Source organism: Poromitra crassiceps (assembly GCF_964638095.1).
Source record: "Poromitra crassiceps genome assembly, chromosome: 7".
Classification (NCBI taxonomy): Eukaryota; Metazoa; Chordata; class Actinopteri; order Beryciformes; family Melamphaidae; genus Poromitra; species Poromitra crassiceps.
This window is the reverse complement of record NC_139628.1, coordinates 46,608,682-46,633,928: the sequence shown is the minus strand read 5'-3', so window position 1 is coordinate 46,633,928 and position 25,247 is coordinate 46,608,682. Positions and strand designations below refer to the sequence as shown.

At 45.1% G+C, this 25,247-nt stretch overlaps 1 protein-coding gene across 8 annotated transcripts in view; it reads right to left on the bottom strand.

The window, feature by feature from the left end:
- The window catches only part of LOC310779878 (calcium/calmodulin-dependent protein kinase type II delta chain), a 133,253-nt gene that overhangs the window by 67,987 nt on the left and 40,019 nt on the right, over positions 1-25,247 (bottom strand). For all 8 annotated transcript variants that reach the window (XM_083640381.1, XM_083640383.1, XM_083640384.1 and 5 more), the window contains exon 3: positions 1,702-1,761. In XM_083640381.1, the coding sequence (XP_083496507.1) occupies positions 1,702-1,761 (60 nt within the window). The remainder of the gene's footprint in view (positions 1-1,701; positions 1,762-25,247) is intronic.

The window sequence follows — 25,247 nt, the reverse complement described above, 5'->3', positions numbered from 1 at the left end:
TCATGCATTAACCCCCCTCCTGGCTTCACCTCCACGTCGTGAATTAACCCCCCTCCTGGCTTCACCTCTACGTCGTGCATTAACCTAGGAGTTGATTATGCCTTACATGCAAATCCATTACACTGAGCTTTAATGCATTTGCAATCGTATTATATTGCTCCTATCAAGCACATGGAACCATGGTGAAATGGAGCTAAAACTCCATTGAAACAAGGGTTGCTGCAAACTAACCGTCAATCAAAGCTACCTCTGTTAAAAAAAGACTAATAATAGTCACAGCAAGCCAAACGTCTAAAAATAACCTTCCCTTGACTACATTGTGTTGCCTCAGTCGGCTGACAGACTGTCTCCGACACCTTGACAATCCATCTGGCTTACCAATAACCCCCTATCATCCCTTCCAAAAAGGGGATTGCACAAAAAACAAATGCCTGTTTCCAGAACACACACATGCACGGACACACACACACACACACACACACACACACACACACACACACACACACACACACACACACACACACACACACACACACACACACACACACGCCTGTTTCCAGTGTGCGGCTACATCCTTATTGAGGTGGTAATTACAATGGTTTGTCCTCTGGCTCCCTTGGCAGGAGGGGGAGGTGTGTGTGTGTGTGTGTGTGTGTGTGTGTGTGTGTGTGTGTGTGTGTGTGTGTGTGTGTGTGTGTGTGTGTGTGTGTGTGTGTGTGCGTGCGTGCGTGTGTGCGCGTGTGTGGTTTGCGGTTAATGTAGATGTGCTTCATTTGTAGACCTGTCCACCTGGCTGAGTATGGGATTATTTAACCACTATATCCACAACAAAAAGCTTTAGGCAGAACTTATTTGTTTGGTTTCACCCTGAACTCGGAGAATACTGAATACTAGAGAAGTGTGTGTGTGTGTGTGTGTGTGTGTGTGTGTGTGTGTGTGTGTGTGTGTGTGTGTGTGTGTAAGGTGACTTTCCCGAAGATGCCAAGGCATCCCTCTTTCCAGAAAGAGAAGAGAAGGGAGAGAGTGAGAGCGAGAAAGAGGGAGATATTACCCATCTTACTAGCTGTGCCACATGATGCAATATATATAGTCACTCATATCGGTAATGGTATTGGCCGATGTTAATAATTTGCTTATATATTCCGGTATCGGTCCGATAAGCAAAATACAGTAACAGCAATGTTAATATCGGTTATTGTATTGGCCAAAATGTTCATATTGAGAAGAAATAATGCGGTAAAGCTATGATTTGATGGCTTTTTGGAAATAAAGAAAGACATGACATGACTTGGTATCGGCCAAGATTTTCATATGGGTGCATCCCTACTGAATGTGTGCTTTTCTGTATGAAGTTTGCATGTTATCCCCCCGTGTTCTCCTGGTTTCCTACATACACATATGAACCCCCGTTAAAAAACATGCAAGAAGATCGCCGCCTGACCAGCGACAACCACAAAACATGGCCCCCGGGTGCTGCACGCTGAAAGCTGCCCACTGCTCCTGGCTGCCCCCCGGAGGAAAGGACATGCCGTGTCTGGGTTAAACAAGCAGAGACTATTTCACCAGCCACCGTCAGCATGGGTGTGCGTGTGTGGCTGGCTGGAATGCACGATGTGTTGTGGGTGTCTGTGTGACAAATGAAGACAGGGTTTGTCCGTCCGGTTGTTGTTGGTGGTGTTGTTGTTGTTGTTGTGCCCTTACCAATATTGGGATGCTTGAGCAGGCGGCAGATCCTGGCCTCTCGCTCCAACTTCTGGTGATCTATGGAGAGAGAAAGACAACAGGTAAGTTTTCATGGATGCACACGCACACACACACTTGTAACAGTCTTGAAAATAACAAGACACAACCTGTCTCATCAGTCATCAGCCATCTAAAAATTCTTCAAACCTCTCCGTGGGGACCCCTCTCCCCCCCCCTCCCTCCGGGGTCTCAAAACAAACAACCCTAAGTCATTACTGCACGCTGCAGCCAGCAGATAATGAGGAATCAAGGTACTGGCACATCTCCAGCATACCAATTAAGGTGTGGGATGCTTAAAATGAAAGTGAGTTGGCTGGTCAGGCAGGTAAGGTGAGATTACAAGCTAATTCCCTCCATTCATTCGAGTCACTTTGACTTCATTGAAAAAGGATAAGGTCGATGTCATGAATTGACGTATTAGAGTGGGAGTTAATTCCAACGGATTAAACTGACATTTGACATCTGACAACTGACATCAACTAGAATCATATGATCAAATGTTTCATGTCATCTTTAATACAGCAGGAGGGAAAGTGTCGAAATGGCAACATATGCCAACCTGCACCAGCAAAGAGGAACAACTACAGACTCAAAAATGACCACAATGTCCAATACCTGTTCGGATGAGAGGAAAACCATTGAAAAAACCCCTGCAGCAGGTTACCACATCCCATAATAACTCAACACCACAGGCCCGCTTTAAAACTGTTACACAAACACCCAAGGTTGTCTACTACAGTGACATCAGTCAGCGACGAGGTGAATCATTTGTCAGAAATGAACGCAGCAGAAGGGGAGATTGGAAATATTATCACAGAAGAAGCACTTAGTTTGACACAGCTGCCAACACAGTGCCAAGAGGCAATCAAATAATGTCTTAGGGAATAAAACATAAATCACCTGCGTTATCTCTGGAAACACATAACCGTTATCTCTACTTTCCATTCAAAGGAGGAGGACTTTGAGGATGCTGAATTAATGTAAAATGACTGCTGGATATTTGATTAAAGTGCTCTTGTTACAGTACACCTTATTCATCATTAAGCAGCAAGTATTGTTTTTTAGATTAAAAAACAGTTTTTTCATATCCCATATGTTTCCCATTAATGAAATGGATCGTTGGAAACTTTTACTTTGGGGCATTTTATTTTACTAGGCATCTCGGTCGCCCGTGCTGTGCGGGCTCGCCACCTCACCGACCTGCAGCTCGCCGAGCTGGCCCTGCACACATACACAGCTCGCCCGCTGTGCGGCCTTGCCCACTGCGCGGCTGCTGCGTGGCCTTGTTCAACTTCGCATCACTGATGACATCATTCACCGATGAGTCATCGGCAATGACATCACAATTGCTCGAGTGACCATCACTGATAACATCATTGCGACATCATCAGTGAAATCCCATCGTCTTCGTCTTTGTCTGCTCCCATTCCCACCCGCTCTGTGGCACGCTGCTAATCTGTGACATCACAATGAGTGGCACTGGCTCGCCATCTCCAGCAGCCTCACTGCTACTGCATGTCAGCCAAATGTTTACAGCTAAATGATGAGATAGAATATAAAACCTACTATGATCAATGATCATGTGCAGCTGCATTTAAATTAATCATTGGCAGTCAAACCCATAATCTTGAAAAGTTATCTTTTAATTAACCATAAGGCGTAACAAAAACATGTTGTCGACCACAAATTAAATATTCGGTATCGGTAAGTACCCAGATGTCAGTACTCGTACTCGTACTCAGTCAGCAAAAAAGTGGTATCGGGACAACCCTAGCAGTCATAATGTGGGTTGGGACTGAATAGATTTGCAAAGGAAAATGTCGTAATCATGGAACCAACTCCAGCCATCAAACCAATATTCCAGCAAAGGGCTCTTGTTAAAATACATTATTTACGTTACGTTATTCACCAAGGTGCCCTCATGGTGGGTGATGGGTAAGAGGGTGGAGGAGAGAAGGGGAAGACACAGAAAGCAGTCATGAATAAATAAAAGAGAGACAGTGTATTGTGTGCTCATACAGAGACCTGGGGTCACTTTAAACATGTTTATAAAGCAGGCCAAGGTCTAGTGTAAGGTGGAGTATGTTGCATGGGTCTCCCTGCTCAGCTTGGTGCAAGAAGACATCTTCAATCTCGAATGTAGTTGATACAAAGGTCCTGGGCTGGATTTGAACTCAGAATGTTGCAATCTCTCTTTTTTTTTTACATTTGGAAAAACATGTACAGGGTTGATTGCCTATTTTGGTCTTGGTCTTCAAACAGCATGCACAAACCAAGCTGCACGCTTGAATCATCAAACTAACTCCTGTCAACAAAGCAATCAACTTCACCGCAGCAGATGAGGCAAAGGCATAGGGCGACGCCCCTTCCCAGGTCACACCCCTTTGGCTTCTCCTCAATTATGAATCCAAGTGCGTGCAAAATAAAGACGATGAAAACCTCTGATGACAGAGAAATAAGCCACACACCATTTTAAAAGTGTGGTCTGATCATAGACTGTATAAAATATGGATGTAGTAGCCACGGTGATGGCACCCTTTTGTTTGTGGCCTCGAGTTTGGCATTTTGACAGTCTTCTTGTTGTTTTTTGCATTTTGTGAGCCAGAAGCGACCATATTTGGACAACAAGAGTCGCAGTGCCACCTGCTACTGGTCCGTGATCGGCCAGCTGCGCGCTCAATGGACAGGCGACCTGTCAATCACGCCCCAAAGCATAGTCTGCTTTATCGTCTATTTACTCTAAATGGGACCATAATTGACTAAAATGAACATCATGCTGCATTGAAGAAGACTTGAAACTAACGATTGAGACATAAACTCATTAGGAAAGTGTTTACTGAGGTCATAAATGGGAGGTTGCCGCTTGGGTGTGATTCACTCTGGAGCTGGCCCATTTAGAAAGCCCAGATGAGCAGCAGAACCCCATCAGGCCACAGAAACCAGGGCAGCAGCTATTTTCAATACAGATCAACGATCAGCTCCATCGCCGCCATGATGGAAGCGCAGTAACCAAGCACATCTGGACCCTCATCTATCGGTTGCAGGCTCAGTCACTCAGAAGACCCACGCACACGAGTGGCCACCTCCACGTCCTGGAGGAACCGGTTTATGAGGCTATCCCGACATGACCTCATTGAGACCTGCAGGGAGAGTGAGCGACTGCCTTTTCAAGCTACTCACCTTTGACCACTAAGTATGTCACTGACTATGTTTACATGGACTGATACTGTATTAACTCGATTAGGAGGACAATACTGAGTAAAACACTGTCATGTGAACAGTATTTTCTGATGACCTGTTAGAGAATTCTGATCTTAATCATATTATTGAAGTGCATTGTAGACATGTAAACACCTTAATCGCACTATGATGTCTTTTTCGCAGCATTTTGCGACATGTACTGCTGTCAAAACTGCTCGACGACACATTCTCTAGCTTGCAGTGAGTGTTGTGCAACTTGTTTAGAGAAGGAAAGATGGCTGCCAGCGGTAAAAAGAAGTCCCAACATGTTGTCTCTAACACGGTAGAAACATGACAGAAAGGCTTTCAGGTTCAATTCAGGAGAGAAACGTAGGACATCGGGATGTCATGTGGGCGTGGCTTCAGTCAGACGATACCTGCATGCTGTAGCATGTAATCAGGAATACTGTATGCATGGAATACTCTATACAACTCATGTAAACAACTTAATCAAAATGTTATCTTCTTTAGAATAAGGTCAATAGTCAGATTATTGCGGTAGGAACCCTGAGGGAGAGAACCCAGGGAAGAAAGACTTTCATTTGAAACTACTTTGAGATTAATTTTTAAAAAGAAAGGGAGAAAAAGCCTTAACTAGCCTCCAAAAGAAGAAGAAGAATGGGGAAAAAAAAGGTTTCTTTGAACTCACAGGAGATGACAGACAGCCTTGAATGGTGAGCCTGGGAATCAGGCAGCCAGGAAGATTGGCAGTGATCAAAAGAGCCATCCTAGCATCCTCTACTGACCCCTGTTTCCCGTACAGGTACTACATGTGATTTTGGAGAAAGATTGAGTCAACACGGTTCTCATTCCTAGGTCGTCAAATAGTGATGCTTTGGGTTGGTGGTGCGGCACATCAAGCCAAAGTGTCAGTATTTGACGACCTGGGAATGAGAACCGTGTTGACTCAATCTTTCTCCCAAATCACATGTAGTACCTTTATCAAGCCTGGCAGGAAGGCAGAATAGGAGAACAACCTGAAGGCACCAGCTCATGAATAAGATAATCACTTGGGGGATGTGAACAAGTGTTTCTCTGACAATGTGCTGATCCTCACTGCCTCGCACCACAGAGGAGCAGTAGGTATTTTTTATATATATATTAGGGATGGGACCGATCCGATCCAATATCGGTATCGGGTGCCGATACCGACATAATTCACGGATCGGAATCGTATCGTTTTTTGTTTGCAATTCCATTTGACCTTTTTGCAATTCCGCCGTAATTTGCTCATGTATAATAGTATCCTTCTTTGCCTTGTATATTTTCTTAATTTTGTCTGCTTTTTGCAAGGTATATATAAAAAAAAAAAAGATTATTGGCCAAATCTTTGCCTATACTGTATATTCAAGAAAAATATCGGTATCGGAATAATATCGGTATCGGCAGATATCCAAATTCAGGTATCGGAATCGGATCGGAAGTGAAAAAATGTGGATCGGTGCATCCCTAATATATATATATATACTGTATATATATATATACTGTATATATAGATATCATCAGTAATGTGGATAAAGACAAATGACGCCATATCACCATATTATGATATCCAAAATCTAAGATGATATCTAGTCTCATATCACCATACTGTACATATAATATGGCTATATTGCCCAGCCCTAGTCGACAGCTGACAATCATCATCATTAGCAATGGTAAACATGGCAGCTTTTTTCAAAAGTGTATTGGACTCACCGGGCGTGGGCGTAATAGCAGGCAGTGTAATGAGAGAGGGCCATGTCTAAATGCAATTAGCTCCAGCTACCTAAGGCTACTGCGAGAGTGCACGGGAAGTCTGTGAGTGTGTGTGTGCGTGCACATCACCCGATGAACAGTGGGAGAGGAGGAGTCAAGTTGAGGTCAATATGATAGAACACACTTATCAGATGACTTAATGAAATGCTCCTAAGAGGGAGAGCGGTTGTGCGTGTGCCGTGTGTGTGTGTGTGTGTGTGTGTGTGTGTGTGTGTGTGTAATTGGTTCTGTCCATTTCAGTCGTTTCAGTTTGCGACATTCTGCGTGTTTACAAAGTCTGCGTCGCTACGTGAAACAACAACCTCCCAGCTAGCAACCTACACATTGAAAATGGCAAGATTTGCATAGTGCATACTCTACGTTTTTTTTGTAATTGTTTTATGTGCCGTTCCACCAAAACAAGTCTCCCTAAGATAGTAGCCTGGTAAACCAGCCGGTCACGTGAACTCTGGGAGGGTATTTGGAGAAAGTGCAAAGCGTTCTAGCCAATCAGCGACCCGCCTCGTAGTTGACATTGTAACCGGCCAATCAGGAATGCCGCTAGCAAAACAATAAAGGTTGCCTCCTTGCCTGTCTGCCGCGAGGACTAACGTCAACATTCGTCGAGTTTAAAGAGCCATAAAGTGCAGTTATTGCAGAAATACTCAATAACAAGAATTAAACAAGTACAGGAGTATGCAACAGCGGAGTTTCTCAGCTGAAAATATGTTTTTACCGTTCTGCCGAGTGGATTTTTGGGTTTGACTGGATCCAACGCTGATTGGCTGAAGGAGTTGTCTGTCAAGGCAAGTACACCCGCCCAACTTCCGCCCACTGCAAACACTGGGTGAAAGCTTAAGGCCAGATGGTCTGGTAGAACGAAATGAAATGTGATTTCATGTGACCGGCTGGTTTACCAGGCTACCCAGATAGAAGAGTCTGGTAAGTAAATGACATCACTTTACTGTAATGCAGCCTTTAAAACCAGGAGAAGACAACATTTATGCCATATCTCGATATTACCATATCCAAAATCTCAAATTATATCTAGTCTCCTACTCTCCTATCACGATATCCATATCGATTCGATATTGCCCAGCCTTCCTTCTTTTCTTTCTTGTCATTCCATTTTACCTTCTCTCTGTCAGTGTGTGTCACACTGGTAGGTGTACTATGAAAATGATGATGCTAATAAATCCTCTGCCAATCTCTGAGGAAGTATTCAGCACTCGATGTGCCAACAAGGCCTCATCATGAAGGACATGGATCTCACTGGGAGCACCACAGGGCATTTTAAAATGAGCGTACATAATTACATATAATGACAAATGAGCACCAAGAGTACAATCAACCCACAGGCAACTGAGGCAGGGAAAACTTAGTGTGTTATTATGTAGTGTTAATGCAACAACACCATATTAAATCACCGCAGCCTCGGGGTGGAAGTGATTTTTCAGAAACTTCCCAGACTCGTCGCATTTGTTTAGGATAATTATACTACTGTGTCTGGATGAATCTGAATTACACTAATGGTTTATGGATGATAAAATGCTGCTGGTAGCACCTTTACCCTCGAGCTAGTAGCTACACTCACTGGCTAATGCTACACCCCAAACGAAAACAGCATCAAGTTGTCATGTCAGTGCTAGTCTCGATTGCCAGACTATCTCCACACTTCGTTTCACACTGTACCAGCGCAGGAGAGAGTCTGGCTCCTCTTACTCTCACTCTGGTATAGCGGGGAAAAGGCTCTGTTATCTTTACAACTAGGGGTGGGAATCGCGGAGTAACTCACGATACGATATGGTCACGATACTTGGCCCTCGATAACGATATGATCACGATACAGTGATTCTGCGATAATCGATATATTGGAAGAAATGTAACCTACGATACATCACGATATCTGTGTAACTGAAGAGAAAAAAATAGAAGAAGGTATTATGTATTTATTAGCAGAATTGACATGAACTCACTCAGAGTTCACTCACTCACTCATACCATTTTCGATACCACGGAGGAAAAGTTACACATTAAGAGTCTTTTTTAAATTATTATTAAAACAAGAGAACAATGGCATATATTCACAATATATTTTTAAGTTGTCTTAAGTAGTTAGTGGGGGGTGGCGATGTTCCAGCTTTCATGTTTCATGTAGGCTACAATTCCCTCCAAAGCCTCCCTCAAGCTGAGCTGCTACCCCCAGTATGCTCAGAGTGTAGTCCAAGACAGCCCCAAACACCAACTCTGCATGTCCAGGATTCAGTTATAAATCGCAACTTCGACAATTCTGCACCAAATAACTTAAATCTCCAGTTAAAGAAAAGAAATGACGACTGGATTGTTCCCCTCAGTGGTTCCACTGCAACATCAAGGCGGGAGCGCTGTTGTAAAAAAACAACAACACACGCTTCGTCTCTTGCCTTCAATACTCTTTGTCTGCTACATCCGGGTACCTCCACCGGCAATGCGTTTAACGTTAAATTTAGCTGCAATCTACAAGCAGGGTCCATGTATCAACAGATTTCAAAGCCAATATGTTAGTGGAAAGAGCGTCACTCCGACTGGTTAACAAGTGAAAAATTTGGTCACTCACACTGGCGTTTTGAGCCCGGTGTTGGTGAAGTGGTTAAAGCAGCAGTAGTGGGATTAGCTAATGTAGCTAACAGCTGCGGTGCTGTGTGTGTCTGTGTGTGTGGAGGAGGCAGAGGGAGCGCTGCTGGTATCGATAAACTTGATACTGTAGAAAATGAGTATTGTATCAGTTTAAATTTTTTTAGTAGCCTATCGAGTAAGTACCTATTAAGTATCAATATTTTTGGCAACCCTAGGACTCTGTTTATCAAAATGGCTGTGGGGGAATCAGTTTAAAAATCCTGCATATTTTAATAACATATCGATACTTGGTGCCAGTGTATCGATAACGTATCGCAAGTGGAAATATCACGATACGAGTATCGATATTTTGTCCCACCCCTATTTACAACCATCCACCGAAAGTACCAAGCAGGCTTGCTTTATTGCACAATCCACATCTTCGTTAATCTATTGAGACAGCTTTCGACTTGCATTGAAAATCTGTCGGCAAGCTCCGTGAATAGCAGAATAACCCCGCTCGTAGGAGGCAGGCTCGTAGGGGGCTGGCTCGTAGGGGGCAGGCTCGAATGCTGTGCTTTACCCAATCAAAATGGAGTGGACGTGACGAGTCAACCGGTATGTAGCAAACGTATTTTCAGCGTGTAGCAAGTTGCTACTTGCTACTAGCAATGATCTAGCATTGTTGTTGTCGTTTCATAGCGACGAAGGCATTTGAGAGCAACGTGCATGGAGTAGAAAGGAAATCCATAAATGGTCAGAGCCGGTCGGTTGGAGCCAATGGCAGAGGCAGAGCTTGTGGGGAGTGAAAACAAATTTTCTTCCGTTGCCGACCGGAGTCCCATGAGTTCCGGTTATTCATGCATACAAATGTGCCACTGCCTGCCCCCAGAGGTTAGAGAAAAAAAAAATTAACCGTTGGGTTCCCAGATTTCATCTTTGTCAAAACTTGCCATTTTCAGCGTGTAGCTTGCTAGCTAGCGTTGTTGTTGTTGTTTCAGAGTGGCGGAGGCATTTGAGGGCGACACACAGGGATACAAAGGGATTTCCCTTCACTCTGACTGAAATGGTCGGAGCCAATGGCAGAGCTTATCCCCACAGCCTGCTTCCCCCTGCTTATGCCCCTATAGTCTGCTGTATCCAGAGAGAGAAACTCAACTTAGTCTCGACGCCAGACCCATGAGAGTTCTTACGCTGATACACTACATTACTGTATGCTGCAGAGCTCTCTCTCGCGTCTGGGACACTTTCCCTCAGCCGGCTGGTTATGGCCAGTGATGGATTCAGTCCTCCCCAATCAGTAACAACTTTGCGATCAGATGACACGGGAGGCGCAGCCCATTTTTCGAACCGCTCTCTCATCGGTGCTACAACCTGTCACTCATTCAATTTCAACCCGCCTTTGAAAACCAGCAGTGGCTGTGAAGTGGCACAGACTCATTTATGTAGTATGCGGAGTAGGGATGCACCGATATGAAAATTTTGGCCGATGCCGATAACCGATATTAACATTGCTGTTATGGCCGATAACCGATATTTACCGATGTCGATATGATCTGTATAAAACCACATTTTTATGATCATCACATTTTGTACATACTGAAAAACACATGTTAACACTGAATTTGAAAAAGTTATGCATTTCTTTATTTGCAAAGCCTTTGGAAAAGCCCATAAATCATAGATTTACTGCATTATTTCATATCAATGTGAAGAATTTGGCTGATAATGATAACCGATATTAACATTGCAACATCTGACCGATACCGATATGACCGATATGTTAAAAAATCGGCCGATACTGGCCGATACCGATATGATTGCCGATATATCGTGCATCCCTAATGCGGAGCACAGGGATTCAACGACAACGTAATATTTAAGTCTGGGGAGAGACTATTCGTCTACCATGATTTCCATGATCTATGATTTCCACAATGGAGAAAAAAATTATTTGTCTGAAATTGAGAAAAGTAGGCCTAAATATCAAAATAAAAAGTAGACCTAATTATTGTACTAGCCTAAATGATTTCATCATTGTTAAATAGGCCAAGAGAAATAATTGCATTTTTAATTGGGGTGTTTTGAGAGGGGGGTGGTCTTGTGTGGGACCCTTACGTCACCTCACAACTTGGTTCCACTTTGAGAAACATGTCGAAGAGGCTGTCTGACACAGCCAAGTCATTAAAAGAAACGTTGATCCTAACCCAACCTAATTAAAATTAAAATGGAAAACCGAATTTGGAAAACAATTAAATGGAATTTTGAAAAAAAATAATGATTTCATATGGCCCTGCCTACATTGGTTGCTGTCTAAGTCTTTATCTACCCAGAGCTGCTTGCCATCTGTTATGTGTCTGTCTGTCCTGTTTACTATTCGGAACGCACTCACTCCACCATTACAGTCTGGGCTTCCCCGGGCCAAACCCACTCTACGGCGCACATACACACACACACACACACACACACACACACACACACACACACACACACACACACACACACACAGTCAGGGCCTGGATTTTCGACTTAACCTCGACGACTGCTCAGAGACGGGATGCTCAGAGACAGGATGCTCAGAGACAGGATACCGCAAGTCTAATTCCATACATTTTTGGTACATTTCATTCTACAATATAAGCCAAAGTGCTTTAGAAACATGGTTAAAACCATGTTGGCAAAACAACAGAAACAAGATAACCAACATCATAAAGGGACACAAGAACAGTAAAGGTTGAGACTGAGTCTATTTCAGCCTCATCAATCACCTCCCTATTATATCTGCCAGCCTGTTTTTTCCCCCAGATTTTCTCCCCAATTGTACTTGGCCAACTCCCCCTGCTGCCCCGGTCGTTGCAAGAGGAAACAGAGAGGTGAAGGACACTGAAGAGCAAGAGGAAACAGAGAGGTGAAGGACACTGGAGAGCAAGAGGAAACAGAGAGGTGAAGGACACTGGAGAGCAAGAGGAAACAGAGAGGTGAAGGACACTGGAGAGCAAGAGGAAACAGAGAGGTGAAGGACACTGGAGAGCAAGAGGAAACAGAGAGGTGAAGGACACTGGAGAGCAAGAGGAAACAGAGAGGTGAAGGACACTGGAGAGCAAGAGGAAACAGAGAGGTGAAGGACACTGGAGAGCAAGAGGAAACAGAGAGGTGAAGGACACTGGAGAGCAAGAGGAAACAGAGAGGTGAAGGACACTGGAGAGCAAGAGGAAACAGAGGTGAAGGACACTGGAGAGCAAGAGGAAACAGAGAGGTGAAGGACGCTGGAGAGCAAGAGGAAACAGAGAGGTGAAGGACACTGGAGAGCAAGAGGAAACAGAGAGGTGAAGGACACTGGAGAGCAAGAGGAAACAGAGAGGTGAAGGACACTGGAGAGCAAGAGGAAACAGAGAGGTGAAGGACACTGGAGAGCAAGAGGAAACAGAGGTTAAGGACACTGGAGAGCAAGAGGAAACAGAGAGGTGAAGGACGCTGAAGAGCAAGAGGAAACAGAGAGGTGAAGGACGCTGAAGAGCAAGAGGAAACAGAGAGGTGAAGGACACTGGAGAGCAAGAGGAAACAGAGGTGAAGGACACTGGAGAGCAAGAGGAAACAGAGAGGTGAAGGACGCTGGAGAGCAAGAGGAAACAGAGAGGTGAAGGACACTGGAGAGCAAGAGGAAACAGAGGTGAAGGACACTGGAGAGCAAGAGGAAACAGAGGTGAAGGACACTGGAGAGCAAGAGGAAACAGAGGTGAAGGACACTGGAGAGCAAGAGGAAACAGAGAGGTGTAGGACGCTGAAGAGCAAGAGGAAACAGAGAGGTGAAGGACGCTGAAGAGCAAGAGGAAACAGAGAGGTGAAGGACACTGGAGAGCAAGAGGAAACAGAGGTGAAGGACACTGGAGAGCAAGAGGAAACAGAGAGGTGAAGGACGCTGGAGAGCAAGAGGAAACAGAGAGGTGAAGGACACTGGAGAGCAAGAGGAAACAGAGGTGAAGGACACTGGAGAGCAAGAGGAAACAGAGAGGTGAAGGACGCTGAAGAGCAAGAGGAAACAGAGAGGTGAAGGACACTGGAGAGCAAGAGGAAACAGAGGTGAAGGACACTGGAGAGCAAGAGGAAACAGAGAGGTGAAGGACGCTGGAGAGCAAGAGGAAACAGAGAGGTGAAGGACACTGGAGAGCAAGAGGAAACAGAGGTGAAGGACACTGGAGAGCAAGAGGAAACAGAGAGGTGAAGGACGCTGAAGAGCAAGAGGAAACAGAGAGGTGAAGGACACTGGAGAGCAAGAGGAAACAGAGAGGTGAAGGACACTGAAGAGCAAGAGGAAACAGAGGTGAAGGACGCTGGAGAGCAAGAGGAAACAGAGGTGAAGGACACTGAAGAGCAAGAGGAAACAGAGAGGTGAAGGACACTGGAGAGCAAGAGGAAACAGAGAGGTGTAGGACACTGGAGAGCAAGAGGAAACAGAGAGGTGAAGGATGCTGAAGAGCAAGAGGAAACAGAGAGGTGAAGGACACTGAAGAGCAAGAGGAAACAGAGAGGTGAAGGACACTGGAGAGCAAGAGGAAACAGAGAGGTGAAGGACGCTGAAGAGCAAGAGGAAACAGAGAGGTGAAGGACACTGAAGAGCAAGAGGAAACAGAGAGGTGAAGGACACTGGAGAGCAAGAGGAAACAGAGAGGTGAAGGACACTGGAGAGCAAGAGGAAACGGAGCACAAACTGCATTCAGCAAGATCCTGTCAATCTCACAGCTCTCAAAATGAGGCAGGACAGGGCCTGAGAGGAATTTAGCATAGAACAAAAAGGAACTACACAGAATGCAAATGAGGTGTAGAGGAGCGTCGGTGAAGGCATAAAGAGACACGCGGGTATCTGTAGGCTGCTGGAGATGACTTGTCAGAGGCTAAAAATAACCGCTGTCCAAAATCACACACACACACACACACACACACACACACACACACACACACACACACACACACACACAGATGTTGCCTGAGGCATAAGCAAAGTGCAGGTGTGACTAACATTCAGGTAGTGTGCTGGAGTGGGAGAGAAGGGGGAGAGGAGGGGGAGAGGAGTGGGAGAGAAGGGGGAGAGGAGGGGGAGAGAAGGGGGAGAGGAGGGGGAGAGAAGGGGGAGAGGAGGGGGAGAGAAGGGGGAGAGAAGGGGGAGAGGAGGGGGAGAGGAGGGGGAGAGAAGGGGGAGAGAAGGGGGAGAGAAGGGGGAGAGGAGGGGGAGAGAAGGGGGAGAGGAGAGGGAGAGGAGGGGGAGAGAAGGGGGAGAGAAGGGGGAGAGGAGGGGGAGAGGAGGGGGAGAGAAGGGGGAGAGGAGGGGGAGAGGAGGGGGAGAGAAGGGGGAGAGGAGGGGGAGAGAAGGGGGAGAGGAGGGGGAATGAAGGGGGAGAGGGCAATGAAAAAAGGTGATGATTTTTTTTTTTTTAAGGAGACATTTAACCGCAGCAGGGTCCGAGCACATGGGGTAAATGATTTGACAGTGAGAATATAAGCTTGATTCGCCATTTTGGAAACGTTCTAGCCTACATCTCAAAGAGTTCACTCGTTCATTTGTTAGTTTGTCACACTGTAACATTGATTTGTGTCGCTAGGGGGCGGCATTGACAATGAATGGGACTGACCAAAGGGTGGATCTATCACTATGGTGGACAACATTATTTACTATTCGCTAGTTCAAATTCCGGGCATCTGGATTTCGTGAGTAAATGGACTGGCTTTGATTGGTGTGTTCGTGAAACATTTCTGTCCACGTTCCACCTGTCCTGCCAGAGAGAACATTTGAGAAACTTGTATTATGCCATTTGAGAAACTTGTATTATGTTTATAAGCCAAGAGCATTTGATAGAGCGGTAGCCACGGCAGCACTGAGTTTGTCTGCAGCCATTTTCAAACTCACAAGCATCCAAAACGTTCAAGCATATCGTTGTCATCAGCGGACACTGAGCAACAAAGCTTTGATAGCTTTGATGGCATGTGGAAAACTCCTCTGCGCTCTCTGTCCGGTGGCTCTGACTGCAGGCCGCCCCGGGCACGCTCTCCGCCCGGCCAGAGAGAAGAGGTGGGAGGTGAGCTGATTCTCATTCACATCGTGTCCATATGTGACTGTTTAACAGGACGCCTTGGGCCGCTGTACCAACATGCCCATTACATTCATCGATTCCTCCGCCGTTAAAAATGAAAGTAAAGAGGTGTTGCACCGTTGGTTAGATTTAGGCAACAAAGCAACTTGGTTAGGTTTAGGCAAATAAAGCAACTTGGTTATGGTTAGGGTTATGGTTTGGGTTGGGGTACTGTAGGTCCGCTTACACCCTTAGGCGCCAGAGACCTACTTCAACATGAGACTGTCATTACGTTAAAGACCACTAGGTTGGCTTGACGACAACATCATGCCATCACTGCCAGCCAGACATTCAGACAGCCAGGCTGCTGTCACGAGCGGACAGAGCGGGCGCCATCCATCATAATCCTGATTCCTGCATCTGACACCCGGTTGTCACAATCCCACCCCGACACGCGATGTACCCTCCACTCAAACAAGGTTCTATCTCTGTCTGCTTTTGATGATGGCGGGCGGCTTTAGCTCAGGAGGTAGAGCGGGTCAGCCAATGACGCAAGGGTTGGCGGTTCGATCCCCGCTCCCTCCCAGCTGTTAATCGTTGTGTCCCTGGGCAAGACACTTAACCCTCCTTGCCTGGTATGATTGGTATGATTGGTATGAATGTAAGACATGAATGGTATGATTGGTATGATTGGTATGAATGTAGACATGAATGATGATGGGGGTTCGGAGGGACCGTTGAGCGCCAATGTGTGGCTGCCACGCTTCTGAACCACCGGTACGAATGGTGTGAACGAATAATGATTCTGTGTAAGCGCTTTGAGCCTTGGAAAGGCGCTATATAAATCCAATCATTATTATTATTATTATTATTATGATCCAGTCTAGCTGGATTATATACTCCTGATGCAAAAGGCACTCAAGAGGTTACGTGACGATTAAATGAATTATTAAATGCAGAGATGATCCTTGGTGACAGAAATTCATCCTAGGAGACATGGTGAGTTATTTTCGATTGCCTGGAGAGTTGTTTATTTATTACAGACAGTATGGCCTATTCACGTTAGCCCTGCCACAGGCAATATACTGTAGTACTGGCAATATCTACTGATCAAGGGTCAGAGATGTTTGAACCGCTTTCAAGATTTCCTCCAGCTTTGAAGTCACATCAAATTAGTGTGTTAGTGGATTCTGATATCCACACTGTCATGTGAAGCACAATGCTGACTGTATAGTTCACATTGGTAATGCTTGGCTGCTTTCAAGATGGGTTTTAACACAAGGGTTAGGATGTTCACGGTCCATGTGATGTTGAGTAAACAGGAAATGGATGGGCCCAGCTGTTCAACACAGAGAGAGAGAGAAAGAGAGAGAGAGAGAGAGAGAGAGAGAGAGAGAGAGAGAGATGGGCCAGCTGGGTTGCCTTCCCCACTGCTTTTTAACCTTTATTTTTGCTGGAATGTAAACTAGGTCTTTTTCAGCAATGTCCTCCGGCTGCTTCACACTGGTACCGTTTCCCACTTACTGTAGGAGCTGCTGAGTGACCATGGAACACCTCGACTAGGGTAATTTTTGGGTGTCGAATGCCTGTCGAATGCCTTGCTCAAGAGCACCTCAGACTAGGTAGTTTGCTCCTCTTCTCACTCTGGAGTGGCACTATATTCTACACTGCTTGGATATATATGCCAGGCACAGTAAATGGGATTTCTTTCAGCAGCATTTTTTTTCAAGTGCCTAAATATGGACTTTCCAGGCCCAATTCCCTCAAATTCAAGGACCCATCACGGCATAGTTTGAGACACAGATCAGGGTCTGACGAACAGCAGTCATCCTGTTACCACCGGTGCAATAAAATAAACTTCACCTGGAGCCCTTGCAGTGTGCGAGCGGTTTTATTTCTGTTTCCATTTTAATTGCTGTTTACAGATCAGGGTCACAACACTGATCATTTTTATAATGAGACCGAGTAGTAGTAGTAGTAGTAGTAGTAGTAGTAGTAAGTAGTAGTAGTAGCAGCAGCAGCAGCAGCAGCAGCAGCAGCAGCAGCAGCAGCAGCAGCAGCAGCAGCAGCAGCAGTAGTAGTAGTAGTAAGAATTGAGTGCATCCATTCCCTAAGCTTTTTTCAGGAAAACTCAATCCCATAAAATTGCCTTTTGGCTTCCTGCCAGCTCTCCGGACATACAGTAGGGAGAAAGTAATGTCTCTGTCACTCAGATTTTACAGTATGTCCTCTCTTCTTCCCCTGAGTCATGTCTGTCAAATATTAGGGATGCACCGATTGCCATTTTCTTGGCCGATTCCGATTTCCGATTTTTGAATAGTCTGACTTGCCGATACCGATTTTTGCCGATTCCGATTTTTTTTTCTAAAAACAACAATTGACAGCTTACACAAACGTTTTTGTAAATTTGTTTAAAAATTAAGATTCATAGAACAATTCTTACATCTAATGGGGATCCAAATAAACAAATAAACAATTCTTATCATTTGCATGAAGTAGGACCTTCTCACTCAAACACATCTCAAAATAAAAGTGTTCCAGGTTAGGCTACTGGACAGAGCTTTTTTGTGCAAATACAATGAATACAAAAATTAAATTAAATCCAATAGCCTATATCCCACAGCTATCATGCATTTACTTTTCCAAAAGAAAACAGGTGCAACAGAACATCAAAATGATCCATGGACAAGGAGTTTATAGACTGGCTCCAGACCAGTCCTCTTGAGTAGAGGGGAAATGAGTTTATGAGTTACAGTAACGATCTTCAGTCTGAATATCAGGCGGAGTTTACACACAGTCCGAAGTTTGGTATGCGTATTTTTATCTGCCATCCGAAAAAATATCGTCACGCACAGAAAACGTTGCACACTTGTGAGTCCGATGCATTTTTATTATTATGTCCGTCGTTCTCATGTCGTTCTATTTGCAATACGAAACAAATAGTCTCTCCTGTATCCACGTCACGTTACAACATGACTTGACAGGCTGCAGGCAACAGCGCTGATGTGGAATGGAAAAGCAGGTCGGGGAATGGTTATACTGGACACACTCGCCAAGCCGGCTGTGCGCGGTGGCGGGTTGCTGGAGCACCGCTTCCCGGGGAGAGAGAGCAGAGAGAGGGGGGCCAGTGAGGTGAAGCGAGCCGCTCTGACTGGACTCCAGCCGAGCGGGACACGGCCGCACCTCTGTCTCCACGGCTTATTTTCGACTTGCATGTGTGACAAACTGCGAGCTTTGTCTACTTCATTGACGGTGAAAAAAATCCACAACGAGGAAGATATGCTGGCGTGTGTGGTGTGGTGGCTGGGTGCCTGTCTCGGTGCTTTGGGGTGCGCGCACGTCATGTGAAAATCGGCTCACAGAATCGGCTATTTAGAGTGACCGGAACAGATCACCGATCGAGGCCGATCACGTGAAAATCGGCCATTTCCGGTCACGTGCCGATCGATCGGTGCATCCCTATCAAATATGTCTTGAAAACCAGTTCAGTGTCATCAAGAAAAAAAGCAAAGTTACCACAGCCTTCATGCAGACTTCCAAAGGCTATTCAAAGTTACCACAGCCTTCATACAGACTTCCAAAGACTATTCAAAGTTACCACAGCCTTCATACAGACTTCCAAAGACTATTCAAAGTTACCACAGCCTTCATACAGAATTCCAAAGACTATTCAAAGTTACCACAGACTTCCAAAGACTATTCAAAGTTACCACAGCCTTCATGCAGACTTCCAAAGGCTATTCAAAGTTACCACAGGCTTCATACAGACTTCCAAAGACTATTCAAAGTTACCACAGCCTTCATACAGACTTCCAGACTATTCAAAGTTACCACAGCCTTCATACAGACTTCCAAAGACTATTCAAAGTTACCACAGCCTTCATACAGACTTCCAAAGACTATTCAAAGTTACCACAGCCTTCATACAGACTTCCAAAGACTATTAAAAGTTACCACAGCCTTCATACAGACTTCCAAAGGCTATTCAAAGTTACCACAGCCTTCATACAGACTTCCAAAGACTATTCAAAGTTACCACAGCCTTCATACAGACTTCCAAAGGCTATTCAAAGTTACCACAGCCTTCATACAGACTTCCAAAGACTATTCAAAGTTACCACAGCCTTCAGACAGAATTCCAAAGACTATTCAAAGTTACCACAGACTTCCAAAGACTATTCAAAGTTACCACAGCCTTCATACAGACTTCCAAAGACTATTCAAAGTTACCACAGCCTTCATACAGACGTCCAAAGGCTATTCAAAGTTACCACGGCCTTCATACAGACTTCCAAAGACTATTAAAAGTTACCACAGCCTTCATACAGACTTCCAAAGGCTATTCAAAGTTACCACAGCCTTCATACAGACTTCCAAAGGTTATTCAAAGTTACCACAGCCTTCATACAGACTTCCAAAGGTTATTCAAAGTTACCACAGCCTTCATACAGACTTCCAAAGACTATTCAAAGTTACCACAGCCTTCATACAGACTTCCAAAGGCTATTCAAAGTTACCACAGCCTTCATACAGACTTCCAAAGGCTATTCAAAGTTACCACAGGCTTCATACAGACTTCCAAAGGCTATTCAAAGTTACCACAGCCTTCATACAGACTTCCAAAGGTTATTCAAAGTTACCACAGCCTTCATACAGACTTCCAAAGACTATTAAAAGTTACCACAGCCTTCATACAGACTTCCAAAGACTATTCAAAGTTACCACAGCCTTCATACAGACTTCCAAAGACTATTCAAAGTTACCACAGCCTTCATACAGACTTCCAAAGGCTATTAAAAGTTACCACAGCCTTCATACAGACTTCCAAAGACTATTCAAAGTTACCACAGCATTCATACAGACTTCCAAAGACTATTCAAAGTTACCACAGCCTTCATACAGACTTCCAAAGGCTATTCAAAGTTACCACAGCCTTCATACAGACTTCCAAAGACTATTCAAGTCATTGAAATTCCACTTTTGCTAAATGCAGGACAGCGGTGCAAAATGACATTTCAGAAGCACCCAAGTTCTTCTCAAAATGGCCACTTTGCATCTCTTATTGAAGATGGGACAAAATGAGAGTAATGAACGTTGATGAAGTCTCCTTCGTCTCTGCAGACCAGTGTGTCATCATTAACAGCCCTGTGTCAGGGTGTCAATAACCATGATGTAAGAAGAACAATGCTTGCTCTCAAAATGCCCTGGTCATTTCTCCAGCCTGCTCTGCTGTACTGGACGTCCAGCACATTGATTTCCTATGTCCCCCTGGTGAGAGCGAGGCTTGAGTGGGGTAATAACTATTGAATTTCTGAGCCATAAATCTCAGCCAGCCATCAGGAGAGGTTATCGACCCGGATTCCTTCTTTGATGAATCTAAGTGGATGGGTTTGAGTGTTATGAAATTATTCATACTGGTGGCTGGCTGGAGTTGAAGAAGTTGAGGAGGGCTGCTGCTGGCCTGCTGTCATACTCTTCTTAACAGGAATACAAACTAGAGACACTACTCTGCGAATGTGGCTTGAAATAGTAAAAATGCATATACGTATATGATATCAAAGACGAGTGTAGTGGTGTGAGTGTAGTAATATGGTATTTATAGTAGAGGTTTGAAGCACTGTGTGTTGCCCGGTTGCAGCAATGGACAGGAAAAGACAAAAAAAACTGCACTCTAGCCAACTTTTCTTGTTTAATATGGCAAAGAAACGTACGTGTTTAAGTCATCATCAGCGTGTTGCTTCAGACTGAAATGCGTACGTTTCTTTTCTCTATTAAACTAGAAAAGTTGACATGAGTTTTTTTGTCATTTCCTATCAAAATCGAGTGTCGCATTAAGCATCCACAAAAAGTGAAAGTGAAAGAGTGAAAATAAATGTTCATCATAACTATTAGTTTTGATTGACATCTCCCTGGCTGGTTCTTCTCTGGCCTGGACTCTGGCTTCTGTCCGCTAGCTGTGATGCTAATTTTCACTATGTTCAACTCCACTGAGTTATGCTAAAAGTGTTAGCGATGTCTCTGAACTAATTATTTTGGTTGGTTATGAATGAAATAGTGACTGTGACAATGAAGTGAACTGCCTATGTTGTACAACAGGAGTTTGTGAATTGGCTGCATTAAGTTGATTTCATAGTCCTCTTAAGATCGCTAACACTTAGCATACCGTACTCTCTCTAGCACATATAAAGTCACACAGATGTGCTTCACTCAGTGTCCTCTATATCCGTTGAAAAACAGTACCACCACCACTAGCCCACTACTGTAGAAACTGGGAATTTACATACTATTGACCATCATTTCTCCACAACGAACTCTAACCTTTGTGCCATAATCAAGGGTGAGCTTTATCAGAGAAGCCCAATTCAGATGACAAAATAATTATGTGCTAACCCACAAATGGTGATTCCAGAGGACATCAGGCTCTGCTGTCACCAATCTACAGGCCCATCAGACAGGCGGCACCATGCAGCCACCTAGGCTAATCTAAATGTGACAGGGTTGACTGTGTGAGTGCAGATATGTCCCTGAGGTTATCAAGTGTGGGCACCTCTCCAATCACAGACGTTTTGTTGAATTGGGCCTTCCATACAGCCCAGTAGTGATTCCTGGCGACCCAGAAACACCCCACTTAACACACGCTCCTGACAACAAGTACAGCTAAAGTCAGCTCCATTAACCTGTACTGCACTTACAAGATCAAAACTGTGGCCAAAGCAGGGACACATGCGGACCCCCTCTCAAAGCAGAGACACATGCAGACCCCCTCTCAAAGCAGAGACACATGCGGACCCCCTCTGAAAGCAGAGACACATGCGGACCCCCTCTGAAAGCAGGGACACATGCGGACCCCCTCTCAAAACAGAGACACATGCGGACCCCCTCTGAAAGCAGGGACACATGCGGACCCCCTCTCAAAGCAGAGACACATGCGGACCCCCTCTGAAAGCAGGGACACATGCGGACCCCCTCTCAAAGCAGAGACACATGCGGACCCCCTCTCAAAGCAGGGACACATGTGGACCCCCTCTGAAAGCAGAGACACATGCGGACCCCCTCTCAAAGCAGAGACACATGCAGACCCCCTCTCAAAGCAGAGACACATGCGGACCCCCTCTGAAAGCAGAGACACATGTGGACCCCCTCTGAAAGCAGGGACACATGCGGACCCCCTCTCAAAGGAGAGACACATGCGGACCCCCTCTCAAAGCAGAGACACATGTGGACCCCCTCTCAAAGCAGAGACACATGCGGACCCCCCCTCTCAATTTCAATTTTTGCACAAAATGAATAATTCAAGCACTTTCAGTGTCTATGTCCATGTTTTATGTCTATTTTCAAAAACTTTCAAACCCCCCCCGTCCCAGGCTGTTCTCTTTTCACTTCTCTGCTCTCTGCCTACTACAGGACGGGAGATGGAGGAGGGTAGGACATGGCCGATAGCAAGTGCAGCATTAACAGTCTGTGTGTCTGTCTGTCTATGTCAAACGGATATCGACATGTGTCGCTCTGCCCGGCCGCCTCCTGCTTAAAGCTGCATTCAGCGATGTTTTTGTATTAAAATAAGTGTTAAATGGCTCTATATTCTGACAGCAATCACTCAAATAGAGTGTTTGGTCAGTGACTTGGAACCCCCAACACCCCGCTGTCCTCTATCTCTCTCCTGTAGTCCTGCAGGCAGGGCGGACGTATCTCTGCAAACGTTTTATTAACTGTATTATAACCATCTACTTTTTGGGGACGTTTCTGACACGGACCTGGTGAAAAACGTAAAGATACTGGGTATCAGCACAAATATTGGCTATCAGCAGCTTCAGTCTAAAAATATCTGTATTGACCTTCAAAAACCCTTATCAGTCAACAGCTGATGTCTACTTGTCTGAATGTCTGGCCCTGCTGTCTCGAGCTGAATGATTCCCCCCTTCTGTACTCCCTCTAGCTGCTCTCTGAAAGGTGGAAAAAACACACGTTATAGAGTTCCTCTTAAATGATTGGTCTGCGGTCACACAGGGATATTGCCCTCTCGGCTGACCGTACGTACGCCTTCCTACTGATTGCATGTAATTACAATTTCCCTATGAGGATATGAGCTGCTTGTGATCAGAGTTGACACTTAGCTTTTCTACTTTCTTATTAGGAGCATAACCCTGGGAGCAGTTCCCACAATTAGTTTGGCTCCTTTGGCCATTTGAGACTACAGCAATCAGGCCGAGACCTTGTTGAGGGGGAGGTTTCAGGTTACCTTTCCAAATCCACGCCGGAGTTTGGTTTTGACAGAGTGAACTACAGGAAGCTCTGTTCATTACATTCACAAGTTTTTCCCTGGAAGAAAAGTCATTGGCCGTCTCATATGCCTGACAAATGAAGGAAATGGCCGCTGCCATGCGTCTTTGGTTGATAAATGTTGGCGTGAAACCTGTGGATGAATGCCACAAAGCAAAAGCCCACCCCCTGATTCTGGCCAATGCAAAGGGGTTTGAAAACGCCTCCAAGTCATTCAGCCATCATGTCCTCATACCGAAACAACAGAATAAGTCAATTTCCAATTACTCCCAAAACGGCATATGAGCGAAACGGTGCATGCAGGTGATACACCCTGCATCGGTTAATTTGAAACACGACACATCGGTTATGTTTGAAAGTCGGTTATATTTAGGCAACTAAAACGATCTTTGGTTATGGTTTGGGTTACGGTTCAAAACGGAACACATCAGGATGGGAAACCGGCTATCTTGTGACGAGGAAGTTGAAAGACGAGGAAGTTACCGGTCCATCAATCCCATCCCTTCACCCTGACATGTCAGCGAGCTATTTCAATATCAGACTGTTGTTACGTTAAAGACCACCAGAGGTCGCCGCTACTTCCTGGTTACAGCTCCTGACTCTGACATATGCATGGCCACAAGAGGTCGCATTTGTAAACATCGGTCGTTTTGACCAGTGTTGTTGGTTTCCTTGTGAGGAATTCTGCTCGCCTACCTCTCCGTCTATGTGTCTGTCAGGCACATATCAGCTGACTCACAGGGCTTTGGTTTATTCTAAATATCTATTGTGGCTTTTCTCCTCCCCCCTCGTCTCCTCATGCAAATGAGCGTAGATAACATCGGGACGCCATTCAAATTGGAGCCGGGGTTCAAGATCAGCATTGTTTTTCACCGTCAACACCATGACTCTGGGGATTTGAATAGCTGGATGAGGCTTAGGAAGAAAAACACCCAGCGTCTATTCAGCTCAAACAGGGGTGAGAGAGAGAGGGAGAGAGAGAGAGAGAACAGGGATGGAGAGATAGTGTCGGGAGAGAAAGAATGGAAGGCTTGAGAGAGATTCAAAGAGTGGCTGATAAAGAGACAAATGGACAAAGAGAGCAATAGAGAGATCGAGTACATCGAGGGAGGCAGGACAAAAGAGACAGACAGAAAGAAATTGACAGACAGACAGACAGATAGATGCAGGCAGGCAGGCAGGCAGGCAGGCAGACAGACAGACAGACAGACAGACAGACAGACAGACAGACAGACAGAAAGAAAGAAAGAAAGAAAGAAAGAAAGAAAGAGAAAAAGAAAAAGAGAACAGTACTAGCAGGAGGGGAAAGAGAACACATTGAAGTTGAAATAGTCAAATTGGCTAATAATTATATTTAATGTGCTTCCACTCTCCTTCCACTTCCTGCTGGATGGGTGACACACAGAGCAGCACACTGCACCATTACCAGCTGAAAGAACTGAAAGCCGTTCTCTGCATTCTGAAAAGAAGTAGGCTATTATGAATGGATATTTTTCCTGCTATTGGAAGGTCAATATGAGCACACAGTCTATCAGTCTGATAACTAATACGACTCTGGGACAGACGGCACACAGTCTATCAGTCTGA